The sequence below is a fragment of the Prionailurus viverrinus genome, chromosome B3, assembly GCF_022837055.1.
Source record: "Prionailurus viverrinus isolate Anna chromosome B3, UM_Priviv_1.0, whole genome shotgun sequence".
In the NCBI taxonomy this organism is placed as follows: Eukaryota; Metazoa; Chordata; class Mammalia; order Carnivora; family Felidae; genus Prionailurus; species Prionailurus viverrinus.
Window position 1 is genome coordinate 42,508,317 of NC_062566.1, and position 16,555 is coordinate 42,524,871.

The 16,555-nt window shown below is 42.4% G+C and overlaps 1 protein-coding gene across 2 annotated transcripts in view; it reads right to left on the minus strand.

Annotated features, from left to right (window-relative positions):
* The window catches only part of CGNL1 (cingulin like 1), a 201,394-nt gene that overhangs the window by 78,142 nt on the left and 106,697 nt on the right, over positions 1-16,555 (minus strand). For both annotated transcript variants that reach the window (XM_047863828.1, XM_047863827.1), the window contains exons 5-8: positions 13,850-13,951; positions 13,163-13,311; positions 11,624-11,759; positions 2,526-2,738 (exon numbers count right to left, since the gene is read on the minus strand). In XM_047863828.1, the coding sequence (XP_047719784.1) occupies positions 2,526-2,738; positions 11,624-11,759; positions 13,163-13,311; positions 13,850-13,951 (600 nt within the window). The remainder of the gene's footprint in view (positions 1-2,525; positions 2,739-11,623; positions 11,760-13,162; positions 13,312-13,849; positions 13,952-16,555) is intronic.

A 16,555-nucleotide genomic window follows, 5' to 3' on the forward strand; every position in this document is an offset into this window, starting at 1 on the left:
CACCGTGTCCTACTGTCCCCCCAACAACACACCCAGAAGTCCACTCATTCATGTCCTTGCCTGGGCCCTGAGATACTTAAGTTTTCCACTCCTACTCCAGGAAGAAAAAGGAGGGATAAAAATGTCCCCTGTGTTTCTTTAAGAAGCTTAGAGTCTAACGAAGTCGCAGACATGATGAGTTACAACATGGTATCATAGAAACTACAGAAGATGAATAACTAGGGAGCAAAAGAAACCCTAAGAAAGGTGCAATTAACCCCACGAAGGGGAGTGGAAGTATCCAGTCACCATCACAGGGGAGAGGAAATTTGGGGAGGGTCTTGAAGGATTCTCAAGGGGGTAGTCTGGCAGAAAAGTGGACGGAGGTCAGCTCCCATGTACAGAAAGGTGAAAGGACTAAGACAACATGGAGTTTTCTGGAAACGGGGTTAGGTAGAAAAAGGGCTTCTATCACCTACCACAATAACAACTTGGAACTTAAATGTAGCAATGGGGAGCCAAGAGAGCCTTTAAGCACAGGCTGACATGATCAAATTTGTCCTTTCAGGGGAAGATTCTGAGAGCACTGTAGAATATGACCTTGGGACAAAGAACCTTGCTGGCACACACCCCTTTGGATGCTGAGGTGCATCCCTTTTTGGTTAGTTTCCTGCTGCTTAGAAACCCTACATTCTCTGCCAATGATACATGTCTTGGTTAACTCACTTGTTATTTCTTTCACAAACCCATATGGGTCAACCAAGTTATCTTTCTTAAATTGGCATAATTAAAATGCTGTACTTGGGGCACCTGGGTGGCTAAGTCAGTTGAGCATCCAACTTCAGCTCAGGTCATGATCTCGCAGTTCATAAATTCAAGCCCCACATCGGGCTCTCTGCTATCATCATACAGCCTGCTTCAGATCATCTGTTCCCCTGTCTCTATGCCCCTCCCCCACTTGTCCTCACTGAAAAATAAAACATTTTAAAAAATGCTGTACATTAACATACAATACTGACCTTTGAAAGAGTCAAAATGCAACAGACTATGTCTCTACAGATGACCTCGAAGTCATACAACAAAAATGTCCTCTTTCACCTACCATGTTTCCCTTCCGCACTTGCACTATCTGTGAGAGGACCTACAAGCTTCTAATAACATACCCTGCATCTGATGCGTGGCACAAATTTAACTTTCCTTATATTCAGATCACTATACATATGCCCGAAACACCATCCTCAACTACCCTTCAATGAATAAACATATTAACTCGAGCTTTGATGAAAGGTCTGAACCTGATAAAGACATGTGGGTTCAAAGGAGAATCCTCTTACTTAGTAGCCTCCTAGCACATCCCCCACGAAACAACAGCACAGAAAAGCTAAGAAAAAGGACACCAGGTTGCTGCGCAGAAAGAAAATCAGATGGAACAGACACATGCCCTCAAAGCAACGAAAATTAAATCAGTTTCCATTTTCTCCTTCAAACTAAACCTAATCTCCAAAAAAAAAAAAACAAAAAAACCCAAAAACCTAAGGCAAATCAATGAGAAGCTCTTTAAAAACTATCTCAGTTATAACAACCCCAAACACACTATTTCCCAGACCTTTTATTGTTATAACAAACAAAACCATCTTTCACTTCTTGTCATTTGCAATTACCATGCCATAATTGAAAATCAGTGAATCACTATGGAGCTTAGGGGAGGGGGGGGGCCTACAAGCTCAGAGCTGTCGCCATAATCATCACAGAATAAACCAACAGTATCAAGAGTTCTTTCCTCATCCTCTTTAACCTGTGCATCGCAGAGACTCTAAAAAACTTTATACTCTGTAATTCCCCTCATTCCCTAAAGATGGCATGATATTTCAAAGCATTTTCCCCTTCAAAACGTTGCTTTTTCTCTTCTTCAACAGCCAAGATGAGGCCTGCACCAGAAGACCTCAACATAATTTACAACCTATGTTGTAGGAGCCAAGAATTCAATTAAGAGAAAAATTATCTCACAAGGGTCTGGGCAATTCAGCCAATTAGCCCTGGTGGAACTCTGCTAAGAAAAGAACCCAAACCATTTAACAAAAGGCTTCACAAGTCAAAAGGAACAGGCTAAGGCAGGGGCAGGGGTCAGGATTCCAGAAATCTGGGTCTGGTCTGCAATCCTGTCGCAAAGCCACCCAATGCCCTCGGCCTCCAACCCTTAGGCACACCTGGAGGGGCCCCGCTGTGTGCTCTGCAAGGGGCTCAGTTCCCTCACGGGCCTCCAAATCTCACCTCAAATAAAAGCATTATCCAGGTCCTTAACAATTTTTAAATTTATAGACTCAAAATGGTCAACAGCAACAGGGCTGAGCTCATTATTCGTGATCAAGCTCTATTTCCACAATCTGATGAAACTGAGTTTCACTCTGTAGTGAAAAGAAAAACAACTAGCACTGGCGTGAGCAAGGCGGTCTCACCCCTTCGGCTGTCCTCACGCCACACCCTCACTCTCTTGCCCCGGGCCAACATGCCCTGGAGTCTGACCAGACCTGGCTCAGCAGACTCACCTTGGTGGCCTCTTCTACACTCTCCCTCAGGGCCTGCAGCTCAGCATCGTACTGCTCCTTCAGTTTGTCCATCTCCAGGTCGTGGCTGGAAACCTCTTCCTTCAGGGCTCCCTTCAGGGCAGTGAGTTCACGCTCCCGCTTTCTCAAGAGGTCTTCCTGCTCCTCTTTGGCGATGAGCAGATCCTGAAGATCCTGTTTTGCCTGTAAGAGTTCCTAGAGACAGAAGCATGAACAGGGAGGTGAGGATTAAACATCTTTGCTGAATGGCCCTACGTGTCCCCTCCAGTTGGGTGGCCCAGACGAACGGCCATCCTCTCAACCTGTCCTCTCTCTCTCCTCACCATAGTACACACCAGTTTAGACCATCTCCTCCTCATCCCTTTCACTCCTGTGACGCCATCATTCCTCTAGATTTGTTTGCCTTCATTTTGAGATTTGACTTGAAGGAGAAAAAGGGAAACTGATTTCATTTTCACTGCTTTGAGGGGGCATGTGTGTCTTTTCCATCTCACCTCCTTTCTGTGCAATGAATGGTCTGTTGCCCTCACAAAGGGCTCACGTGTGCTGTTGTTTCACTGGGGGACGTGTCCACTGTGTGGGCTCACTTAACTTCACGCCCCGCCCTGGGGCCCTGCGTGTGGTCAAACCCTTCGTTCACAGCCCTGGTACTGGGAGGACTCTGCCCAGTCTCCGGTCGCACTGGGGCAAGGCACACACTCCCATTTTCTCCTCATTCACTGCCAAGAGTTCCTGAGAAAAGTCACAAAACTGGGGCAACACGTTCCACTACAAATCGCATTACCTAAACCCAAGCGTGTCCTGCCAAAAGTTCGCATTCCTTGTACTTCACCATCTTTGTCTCAGACCTACTCGGCGATCCTCAAGTTCAGGACACTCCTCTCCTGCAGACGCCCCCACGTCACACTGGCGGGACCTGGACGTGGCTGCCTCGGCGGCCCCTCCATCCCGGCTCTTCTCCGAACACCCAGCCCCCTCCCACCCGCAGCCACTTCCCACACCACGAGCTGCCCCTTGCCAGCCTGCTCTAGGCCTTTCCTCCATCAGTGATCCGTTTCTCTGTCACACTGTCCTTTTCTCTTTCCTTGAGTCTGTATTCTTTCCCTCAGGGCACAAGAATCCACTGGGTCAAAAAGCAACAACAACAACAACAACAACAAGCTTTGCCACTAAATTTTTATAAAGTGTAATTTCTGTCCACTGTGCTTCTTGACCACTTAGTCACTCTTTAATCTCTAGCTACATGGCCTTGGATCCTACTGTACTAAGACTGTCCCCTCCAAGGTCATAGTGACCTCTTAGTCAACAAGTCCAGGCTTCTCCCCGGTCCTCACTTTTCTCCACCAACCCTTCTTTGATCCTCCCAACCTCTCTTTAAAATTCTCTTTTGCCCTGCAGTTCAAAGACAGTACTTGCCTGTTTTCTTCCCTCAGGCTGCTTTTTCTATGACAATCTTCCCTGGCTTTTCTCTCCCTCTTCCCAAAAGCTAAGATGATCCCCAAGAATGCAACTTCGCATTCTTTATTCTTTTTTGGCAAGCTCCTCGGTTGGGTTTTTTTTTTTCCCCAACTATTCATTCTAAGTAAGTAACTCTCAAACCTTTACCTCCCAACTCTTATCTGAGTTCAGACCTGCACTTCCAGTGACCTGCCAGACACATCCATCTGGATGTCCCACGGGCACCTAAGATTCAGTAGGTTTATATTTTTCAGCGAATTCATCATGTTCCTTCCTTTCCTCCTCCTTTGTTCATTATTCTTTTAAATGGCACCACCTGCTTGGGAGCTTAGAAGCATCCTTGACCTCTCTTGTCCTTGTCCTTCACAACCAAAATGTTAGCTCTGTAACATCCTAGAGATCCTTTCCCTCGCCTCCCTGGTTTAGGCTCTCCTGCCACCCAACTACTCACTGCATCCAGTTGCTCACCTGTGGCCCCTATGACGTGATCCTCTGTCTCAAGCGCCCTTCTTCCCTCTCAATCCCACCTGCCTCTGCCTTTCAGAAAATCCCTGAAGACTCAGAGCAGGATCTCCTGCAAGAAGTCTTCCTTGAATCCCCTTCCTGATACCCATCTCACTCTAGCGGTGTATCTCAGAGCACTTAATGCTTTTACCTTGCAGTCCACAGAGATTATTTTCTTTCCTCCCCTGTTAGACTGTCAGCCCCTTGAAAGAAGGATATAGATCTGACTGTATTTTGGGTGCACAGATCAATGATATTGGGAATGTGTCTGTTCTGAGTAGAAATAAATTCACACATGCAGCAGGGCAGAAGTCTGGAGATGTAAGAATTCTAAACTGGTCTATTTTTTCACTGGTGGCTTCTGAGTAAATACACATCCTGTTCTCTTGGAATTCCTGGGGAATCAGAGGAATGGCTGCCACCTGTGGAGCTGAGGCCTTGGCGATGATAAACTACTTTCCATTCAAGAAGTATGTCGTTGATGAGGGGATGAAAATATGACTGACGATGGAATCTCTTAGCCTTTTCTCTGGCACATGCACATGCATTGAACCAGTCCCAGGGTAGAGCCACATGGCACAGACCAAGACTCAGCCCTTCAAAAATCTCGCTAGCAGGCACTGAGAAGCTCAGAAGAAAGGTCAAGAGATTCATCCAGGTAAATAAGGCAATTCTGGTTCTTCCAAAGCACCAAGCACAAAACACATATGCAAATCTTATGAAAATATACCCCATCCTGACACGCACCAAAGGGGACATCCTGGTGCCGATGCTGCCGGCCCCTTCTTAAGAGGTATCAGAACCCCCCCCACCCCCCGCCATCACTGCTGTGACTGGCCACCCCATCAGGTCTTCCTGGGCTTTCTGCCAGCCTCTAACAGACATTGTGGTTCTAACTCCACTTCCTCCTCTTACTCTCACACATTTCTCAATTGTTTTGATGATAAGGCAGTTCCTCTTCCCACACTTATCTTTCCCAGAATGTATCTGGGCTTTGCGTTGCCTGGTGTGCCCTGCCACCAATGCATGTCAAGAACCTAGGTTTCTATGGTCCATTTTACACCGACGCGCCATTATCTGCGGTCGTGGCTTTGCTTAAGTGGCCTGTGTTGTACAAATCCAATCAGATTACACCTCACCCTATCACTTAGCAGCACTTGAGGTTTTCCAGGGTAGAGGCCAAAAAACCACGAGAGATTTCAGAAACTTTACCCCATCACCTCGGTATCCTCATTTCCAGTTATATCAAGCCAAAGAAAGCAGAAAAAGTATATAAATTTCAAAACGTAAGTAAATACCCATCAGAGGTGACCATGCCTCTCTAGAGATACCAATCAGAAAACAAAGGAAAGCTTTGCCCAATCAGAATCAGCACTTTCAAAATTCATATGCATTCAGGCTAGGTGCAGATAACAAAGTTTCCAGGAGATAAAAGCCTAGTGAGTATGAATGTATGTGAGCAGGGAGAGGCAACAGATGTGCTTGTGCTTGGTACATAGTATATAACAGGAACCGTGGTAAGGATTTCCAAAAATCCTAAGAGATGAATATTCAAGGCGATTAATATTATTCTTATTCACAGATGGAAAAAACAAAACAAAACAAACCCTAGAGCTTTGAGACACTAACATGCTTACATTCACACAGCTTAGAGGTGGAAGATTAGAACACAGACTGGATACCAATGCCCCTTCTCTTAATCACACAGCCTCTGCAAGCCTGACCACAAATCTACACACTCAAGAGGGGCTGAGGAGCAAACAATTACCCTGTGCTCAGTCTCTCAGCTGCAAATGGAATAGAACACTGGGTATGGCTGGAAGTGCCTGTAAGGAAGTCCACCTCTTTAAAGAAAAGACACATGCCCGGGGCACCGGGGTGGCTCAGTCGGTTAGGCGTCCGACTTCAGCTCTGGTCATGATCTCACAGTTCATGAGTCGGAGCCCAGTGTCGGGCTGTGTGCTGGCAAGCTCAGAGCCTGGAGCCTGCTTTGGATTCTGTGTCTCCCTTTCTCTCTGCCCCCAACACCAACTCACGCTCTGTCTCTATTTCTCTCAAAAATAAATAAACATTAATAAAAATTAAAAAAGAAAACAGACATGCCCAGAACCAGAAAAGAAAAAAAGCTGAAAGAAAAAGAGAAGCCCACTCTGGGACCTAGCTGTTAGCAGCAGCAACAAGTGGCTGTCTGGAAAGCAGACATTCCAGAATATCCACAGCAGTAACTTACTTTCCATAGAAAGCCTCACTCCACACACCACCTATTGACAGGTATTCCAGGTCAACCTGAGAAAAATGCTGATCTCTTCTGTATAAATGTTTCCCAGAAGTTCAGCAGGGGTCCCCATCGCTGGCCCACACTCACTGAAAGGATACGTAAGGGTTTTGTATCAAAACTGTAGCTGATAGGAATTATGTAAATTTTGTTCTCAGAAGAACAGCCTAGAAAGCACATCACAGCTGATGAAAACCATGATTACTTTTTAGTACTTTTTGATTAAAATTTGTGTAATAATTCAGTAATATCCTGCAAGTTTAGAACTATTTAGAGACCTCATTTCTGAGCACAGTCTATCCTCGGATCAATATAATTTCAATACCAGAGTATTTCAAGTACTTGCTCTTGGCAAATGCCAGGGATAAAACATTACCAGATTCTGTTGGAGTGAGGCCCATCTGTCAGCACTGTAGGCTCCCATCAAAGATGATGGTTGGTAATTAGAAAACTCCACTGTCATGCACTTAGAGAGAGGTCTCACGTTCACCCCTTTCCCCCAGAATGGAGGGAAATGCATTCACAGACAAAGAAGTGGCTGAAAACTTGTCCCATAATCATTTTTGTAACCTGAATTTTTTTTAGAAAGTTCAGAACCATCAATTGTTTAAAAATAACAAAGTCATCTTATTTTTGGTCAGTTATATGGCTTATCCTAAGCAAATTGTATTTTTTACTATTTCTTTCTTTCTATCTTCTTTTTAGCCATTTTATTCTCTCCTAATGTTGCTTTACTGATTTTGTATTGGTGCCCAGTATTATTTAACAAAATGTGAAGTATTAGAAGAGATTTCATTAAAAATCTTATGGATTGTGGCAAGCCTCACAAAATAAAAAGCCTTCAAACTTTTTAAAACATTTAAAAGCAGAAGTGTTTAAGGTGCATTGTGTTTTAGAGCCTGTTCTAAGCTAAATGCCATGGAAAACTTGGCCATAACTATAATCTGTTATTGGATTCCCCCAAGCCACTTTTTATTAAGATATGAAGAATAAATTGAACGTGACAAAGAGATAGGGTCTATTTTATTAGTGGTATAGAAACCATAGATCAGGTTTTAAATGTTGCTGACAAGTAATAGTAACTTGATTAAAACAGTGAGGATGAATTTCCAGAGGAGAAACCCACCTTGGCACAGAGAAGCTAACTGTACCCCAACTAATCCTGCAGAAAGACAGCAGATAACAGTCCTCCTGTTACAGGAAGAGGCAAATAATGAGAAAGCCAGCAACACTGGGAACATCTGTAAGAGCAGATGTGCTCTGTTTCCTTTCTGTGTCTCTCATTACCAACCTGAAAACACATCACCAAAACTGAGGCTCATATGCTTATCCTAGTTACCACTGTAAATAAGTCACTAAACTATTTGATTAATTAAATCATATTCATTAATATACACTCAGTACACTGTGCTTAAAGAGGCAAAGAAGCACGTGGCTCAAATCAGAATTATCCCCTTTTCTTAAAAAGGTGACAATTCTAAAAAGATTTAAAAACTGAAATTTATTCCTTTGCTCTGTTGCTTAGTGCTGTGCTAGGCAAGAAATGGGGGAGGAAGCAAAGCCAACATGTCTTTGAATTAGCCGGCTAGAAGAAAGGGACAGAGGCATCTGGGTGGTTCAGTTGGTTGAACATCCAAGTTTCACTCAGGTCATGATCTCACAGCTAGTGAGTTCGAAACCCACATCAGGCTCTGTGCTGACAGCTTGAGCTTGAAGCCTGGAGCCTGCTTAGGATGCTGTGTCTCCCTCTCTCTCTGCACCACCCCCCCCCCCCCCCACTAATGCATGCACATCACTCCTCTCTCTCAAAAAAAAAAAAAAAACCTTAAAAAAATTTTAGAAGAAAGGGACAGATACAGAATAAAGCAAGGTCAAATGTGCTAACATGAACCTAAAAGGATACAGCATACCAGATAAACAGAACAACTAACAATTATAGGTTTAATTTAGTCAACAAATTGAGCAACTTAAAAGACTTCCCAACAGCTAACACCTTCCTCTTTTAGAATAAAGTGTCCATACAAGAATCATAGGATTCATGGCAGTCTTCTATTTAAATTTGTTTGTGAAGCTACATTTTTATTGAAAGCCATAAACTGTTCAACGACATCATTTCTGGAAGCTTACCCTTAGGAAATTTTTCTAAAGTAGTAAAAGGATACATGTGAAAAATGTTCAATACGTTTTTACGTAATTGAAAATAAAAAGAGAAACAATAAATATAGAAGGATGATGAAACGTATTACGGTTTATCTCCTTAAAAGATGAACTATGAAGACTATAGAGTATAATAAGGAAAAGTGTTTTTGAAAAATGAACTTCTAACAGCAGGTATTGGGGCACCTGGGTGGCTCAGTTGGTTGGGCGGCCAACTACAGCTCAGTCATGATCTCGCGGTCTGTGAGTTCAAGCCCCACATCGGGCTCTGTCCTGACAGCTCACAGCCTGCTTCATATTCTGTTGCTCCCTCTCTCTCTGCCCTTCCCTGCTTGCTCTCTGTCTGCCTCTCTCTCAAAAATAAAAAAAAACAATAAGAAAATTTAAAAAATAAATAAAATAAAAGCAGGTATCATAGTTGCAGGGGCACTATAATTGTCCCTAAATTACAGAAGGGCAGATGAAAGTTCTCAATGGATAGGAAGGCAAACAGAAAATGCAGAAAAATAGTCATTAAAGTGTGCGGAAAATGTTTCCACCACCTGTCCGTTTCAAGATTTCATTTTATGATGTTTTAATACTTCAGGGACAAATACACCCATTTTCAAAGCCTCATTCTAATGCACCTTGTCTTTGTAACTCAGCCCTCTGAAGAAGACAGCACCACGAGAAGCAGTCTAATCCCACAAATGTGGTGGCTTTTAAGATAGAGGTCATTGGATAAAAAGGGAAATAGGTGCTAAGGAACAGGCCCGAGGCCTGTTTGGGAGAAAAGGTCCAAACAGAGACAGAGAGATGGTTGTGTGGGGAGAAGAGAAGAGATTTCCCCCTGCCCATGTGAAAAATGAATCCATGAGTATGCCTATCCTGGGTGGCCACAAGCTCTCTGCTCTCCATCGCTGCCAAGTCATGGGGAAGAGACTCTAAGTTCTAAAGAGCAAGAACTAAAATCCCTCCTGGGCAATTACTCCAAAACCAAACAAGGAAGGGGGTGAGTAAACACCTGACAGCTGACACTTACAGGCAGCGAGAAACTTTAACTCCAAGACAGGGGATGAAGAAAAGACCCAGATCCTTAGGGGGAAAGTGGTAGAAAATAAAAATTAAAGGTTGACAGGATACCTTTATTTTTTTATGGGCTTTTTTTTTTTTGCATCATTCTAAATTTTCTATCATTTATTTGTGACTGTTCCTATAAACCAATGCTTATAAGGAAATAAATGTCAAAACTATGCCAAGAATACAGGTTATGATAGTACTATAGCCAACACCAAAACATCTAAATGAGCGCAGAGATACAAGTTCTGTCTGTTTCTGAGCCTCGATTATACCCAATTCCCAACAAAACAATGTCAATGTTCATAACCTATGTGTGTATCTACCACCTCAACAGAATGGCAGTCTAATTCAGGGGAGAGATAATGATGGTCTTTGGAAAACCATGCAATCATCAACAAATGTTAAGCAGTGGAAAGAGTCAACCTCATCCACTGAGTCATGGATTCAGAAGAGCTAAATATTCAGTAGGGAATATACTCATACGGGCAAAAGCCAGATAGGCAGCCTATGTACACAGCAAATATATTCATTCATTCACTTATTCATTCATTCATAATGCATCCACCCAACCATCCACCAAATATGTGCTGAGTGCCATATGTCCCAGTCACAGGTACAGCTATTGCAGATAAAACACTAAGCCAGTCATCACCAACCCTGCCTCCTACAGCTTACAGTCTTGTAGGAGCCTTAAACAAAAACTTAACTGTGATAAGTGCTGTATGGGCACTAACATCTTTAAAATGCTTTCTCATAATTAGTATTACTTACAAAGTGTTTTTACCCAAAGTTTAACCTGAATCTGTTAGTGTTTAGATCTAACCTCAAATTTACTGGCAACGCACAAGATAGTGGAACAAGTTAATGGACCCCATAAGGAACAATCGGACAAATCCAAAATATGGGCCATTGGTCTGGTCTCTTCCAAAAACCAATGGAATGGAAGAAAGCTGGAAATATGCACCAAAATCTATACAAAGACAAACTCAAAGAGAGAAAACAATTACAGCAATATGGGATTCTAGGTTGGATCCTGGCTTGGGGTATGGAGGAACAACTATAAAATATACTTGAGGGACAACTGGTAAATTCTCAGTAAGGACCAGGTATTAGCATTATTGTTATATTATAGGAATTATTAATTGTTTTAGGCATGATAATAGTATTGTGGTTATAACAAAATTCCCTAATTTTTTTAAGATGCATGCCAAAGAATTTAGGAGTGAAGTGTGGTATTATCTGTAATCAACTGTGAAATGATTCAGCAAAGACAAACAGATGGACAGATGAAAAAATAATGGGATAAATGAAGGGACAGATGAAGAAATGGTAAAAGTATGGCAAAATGTTGACGACTGTTGGATCTGGGTTGGAGCTCCATGGGAATTCATAAATTGCTCTTTCTACTTTACTGTATGGTTGAAATTTTTCCTAAGACAAGGTTTAAAAACTATTAATCTAGAAGGAAATAATACTGTGATGCTTTTATGGAATCTAGTCATAGGCACAGTGCAGCAAATACACGTAACAGACTATGGCTCATAGTATCCAGTCTGCCCCACCTCCACCCATCCCATCCTCTCCAGGCAGATGCTTTCATATCAGCTGATCTCACAGTCCCCCTTACCTCAATCAGAGCTCCCTTCTCCCTGTCCTCGGATCGTTTAGCACTGTCCAACTCATCATGCATTTCTGAAAGCTGGTCCTGAAGATCTCTGATCTCAGTCTGGTGCTGTTCCCGTTCCATCTTCACCTGGAACAGTCTGGCAGGGAAGGAAGCCCGTTAGAGAGACTCTCCTGGGCCCAGCTTTTTTTCATCCAGTCTGATTGTGGACCTTAGGATGGTCAAGCAGAGTCATCTAAAGCCCCAAAGAGCCTCCCCTGTTGTCCATTCTATACTGAACAAGGCATCACAAACCAGAAAAGGCACTGGTGAGAACTCATGACTTCAGTCTAACTTGCCTAACAAGAAGACAAATGAGAACTCAAACCAGTGTAATGGGAAAGGTTATACAGTGACCATTTCTCCCCAGAAGGAGACCACAGGGTCCTGGAATTTAGACAATAAGATGAGAAACTGACCCCCAAAAAGCACAACCTCTTTGATAATGCCTTCACCAAAGCCACCCTATTCCCTACCTCCCACCCTACCCTACCCTACCCCCAGCCCCAGGAGAACTGGCAAATCATGGCCTATTGGCCAATCTGGCCCACAGCCAATTTTTGCAAATAAAGTTTTATCAGAATATAACCATGCTCATTCATTTATATATTGCATATGGTCATTTGCACAATACAATGGCAAAACTGAATGGGTTCAACAAAGACCATATGGCCCATAAACCATAAAGTATTTACTATCTGACAGAAAAAGTTTGCCAACCTCTGCTCTAAATCAAACTGACAACTGTTTTACCTTTTTATTTTGTAAAGTCTTTACTATACCCTAAATTTTGCTTTTTTCTCACCAATTCTTCCGGAATTAACCTCTAAGAATGCTTTAAAAGCAGAAACTACATCATCAAAATAGCAAGGGCAATTAAATGATTTTATTATATAATGTCTTATTTTTCTTGAATTCCCTTCTAGATTTCACCCCCACTTAAACCTTCACTTAAGGTTTCCACCATGTCCACAGAGCTTCATAGCATTGTACGTTTTCGGACACTGGTTTCAGATCCTTTTGTTGCAGATTTTAATATGACATAATGACAGGGCCATCTTGGCTTTGACTTTCCCTCTCCGCAGACTCAACAGATGCATAAGCACTGGTCAGCAACACTCAGGAGAAAATTCACCAACTAGGAGATTACAGAAGTGATATGATGTGCTTTTTAGAGGCTGGGTCCAGATCCCTCGAGAACTCTGTCTTTAGATATCAACACTCTGTATTCCCTGCTTCTCACTTATCTGCTATGAAGAGCCACTCTAAGGGGCTGAAACTTGACAAGGCATTTTTTAAGGTATATAAAGATTTTTTAAATTATTAACCTTTCTGCATGTGTCACCAGTTTCCCCATTTTAAAAGGTTAAGAGGGAGAAAAGGAAGGGTGAGCAGCCCCTATTAACATCTGGAAGGCTGGTTGGTATTAAACGGACAAAAAGATTCTGGCTACGTGGGATGCAAGAACCCAGGAAGGGCAGAGGCTCTTGGCCCGGGACTCACTCCTCCAGGTTCTTCCGGAGCTCCCCTTCACTTTCTTCTAGTCGCTGTTGCAGCATGGAGTTCTCTTCCACCTTACTGTCGTGCTGGCCCTGGAGCTCTTCCAAGTTTGCTTTCATCCTCTCTCTCTCTTCCTTGATGTTCTGCTGATTCTAATATAAATACATGTGATCTGAAAGTACTTCCACTCAACACTAACGCAATCCCACAGATTACCTCGAAACTCTGATGGACTCCATGGCTTTTGCACTTACTTATTAGAAAACTTAATCAAACTACATCATTTCGCATGGGACTTTGCAACTGGAAAGAATATTAAATATTGAATGAGCTGTAATATGTCTAAAAGAACTATGAAGACAGCTAAACCTCGGTCTGCTATTTCTATCACTCAGTTTGGGTATTTTATATGCATTTAAGTTTCCTACTGGCCTGCCTGAATCCAACAGTGTTTCACTCTGTCAGAGCAAATGGTGTCTATATGCTTTGGTTACTTAAAAAATAGAAACATAAAAATTTCTCTGGACAGCAGGAGCCAAATATACAGGAATTTTTACTCAGCGGTGAGAGGAATGTTTCTTTTGGGGACCAAAAAAACCTGACTTTCACTTCACTTGGGCATCCCAATGTGCTTAAAATATTATCAAGCAAGACAGAAATGTTAATAATAACAAAGGAAAAAACAGGTACCTTGACTTCTAGCTGAAGCTGTCTCTGAAGTTCGGCCACTTCTGTGGTCAACTTGTTTTTCTGTTCCAACAGATCTCTGACTTCAGACGAAGAATTAGAAGCCTATAATTATTGCAAAGATTCTCTAATGTAAATGTTCATGATGCTTTATTTTCTCCATCTCCCAAAATACAATCTGAGCAGTAACACCAAAATCTTAAGATCCAATTCAAATGTAAATCCCTATAGAGACAGGGACGCAAGGAGACTTTCTGGGGATGATCAGAACGTTCTGTATCTTCATCTGGGTGGTGTGTGCATGGACACACACCTCTGTTAAAAACTCAGTAGGGGCGCCTGGGTGGCTCAGTCGGTTGAGCGGCCCATTTCAGCTCAGGTCATGATCTCACGGTCCGTGAGTTCGAGCCCCACGTCAGGCTCTGTTGACAGCTCAGAGCCTGGAGCCCATTTCGGATTCTGTGTCTCCCTCTCTCTGACCCTCCCCCATTCATGCTCTGTCTCTCTCTGTCTCAAAGATAAATGAATGTTAAAAAAAAAAAGAAAAAAATTAAAAAAAAAACTCAATAAACTACACAGTTAAGATTTGTGCAATTTACTGTATATGAGTCAGATGCCAATAGAACAATATAAAAAGATCAAAATAAATATTTGTTGAAGATTCATCCACTGCATAAAGTTATACCCAAAGCCCATGTCTCCGTGTCTCCGAGGCCCTTCACACAATCCATCTATTACAGAACTTCCATGACATTGGGACTTACTGCTCCATAACCAGAAATTTTCTCACTCTCTGCATATGCCTGTATACAAGTAATAAATAAACGGATGCTAGCTACAATGGCTTTCATCTTTTGGATGCTACATTTCCATAATGAAGACAGATATAACAAAGAGGGATCTGATTAAAGAGAGCCTATTAGAAAATATCATCTCTGATCTGAGTATGAATATTAATGATCTCTTTTTGTTTCTTCCATGGATACAATAACAGGAGATGCTCTCAAAAGGATTTGGCTAAAATCCTATAGCAAAGTGGCTAGAAAACTACAAAGGGGAGTCAGGAAATGAAGCTAGAAAATGCCATGTCCTGGCTCTCCTGCACCTGAATCCAGGTGTGAGCTGTGTATAATGAACTTGGAACGAGGTACTTCCTGACTTACTCCTGTGAAGTTAACTGAACCCAACAATCAACAAAAACACAGGACTTCCTATTTCCTTAAGCAAAATGAGAACAATCCAATATGGAAATCTAAATCCAACTCATGAGAAATTGTACATTGTTCTTGCCCAAATGAAAACTCTACCTGCTCTGCTGTTTCCAACATGGGTTTTCCTTCTCTCATAGGAAATCACTTAGCTGACACCAAAAAGATAAAACTCCCAAGCCTTTGCCTGCAGATAATCAGATTCAGAAATAACAGGGAGAGATGGAGAGTAGAAAAGTATGGGCAATTCAGCAGTCATGGTGCTGTGATCTCAGCCAGAAGTCGAAGAGCTATGGTTCATCTCATCATCTCTGGCTTCATGCGCCAGCAGCCTAACTGATCTCCCTTCCTCTTACCTTACCTCTCTCCAAAAGCTGCAAAAGGAATAAATTTCTACGAATATGACACTATTCATTCCTGTTCAAAGTCCATCAATGATGGCCCATCACCTTCAGCCTAAAATGGAAACTTATGTGATATCCAAGGTCCTTTCTACCTGGCACTTCCTCCCCATATCCTGGCTCTCTGCTCCAGCTACATTAAACTACCTCCAGTCCCCTAAATATAGCAAACACACACCTCTTTATATTTGTTCATGCCGGTCCCTCTACCTAGAAAGCCCTGCCTTCCCTTCTTCTCCCAGAGCGTTCTTTACTCTTTTGAGACACCATTAGTGTCCTGGATTCTAAAGGGCTTAACCTAACTTCCCTAGTTTGATCCAGATCCCCTTAGTCTGTGCCCACAAACACAGTCTCAACATCAAGACCAAAGATGTATGTTCTCACCCAAAAAATATGCCAGTGAGTGAAAAGCAAGACTCACAGCGATAATTTGGATTTAAGAGTTTTAGCAAAACACTTCAATTGTAAGAACTATGGAGAACCCCTGAAGCTTGCCTATAAGCATGGTATATAATTCTAAGATTCCCCTGTGCGAATAATGTATGTATGTAACGGTTCTACTGGATATCATAACAGCAGTCATGGGTTAGCTGAGTGCTGAACAGTAGAGAGAAGAGGGTAGCTGATGCCTAAAAACATCGTGTATACATATGTTTCCAAAGTTACAAAGAAGCTATAGACAAACTTCCTGTGACTTGTCTCTGGCATTTTCTTTCCTGTCCATGCAGAATTCCTCAGAAGAGAAAGAGAAGACACACAAGCAAGAAGTGGATGTCAATTCAGGTGGTGCAGGGTTGAGGAACAAGCTTTTAGTCATCCCTCTTAAATGTTGCTTCCTCTCAGGGCACAAGGTGTGTCTGACATGTAGCAGATGTTCATCAAATATGAGAGGACTCTTCTAACAACAACAAAAAATCTCCAAGTCCCAACTGGAATTCAGTGTAATAAATAGGAATTTTTTTTTTTTTTTTAAGAATTTGGCCCCAATCCATTCTTTCCTTTCTCTCCCACCCATGCTGGTTGATTTCACCAGTCTCTATTCTTATTCTCTTGTTCTTATCCTCTTATTTCTGACTCTGAAGTTCTAGAGCTTGGGTCCA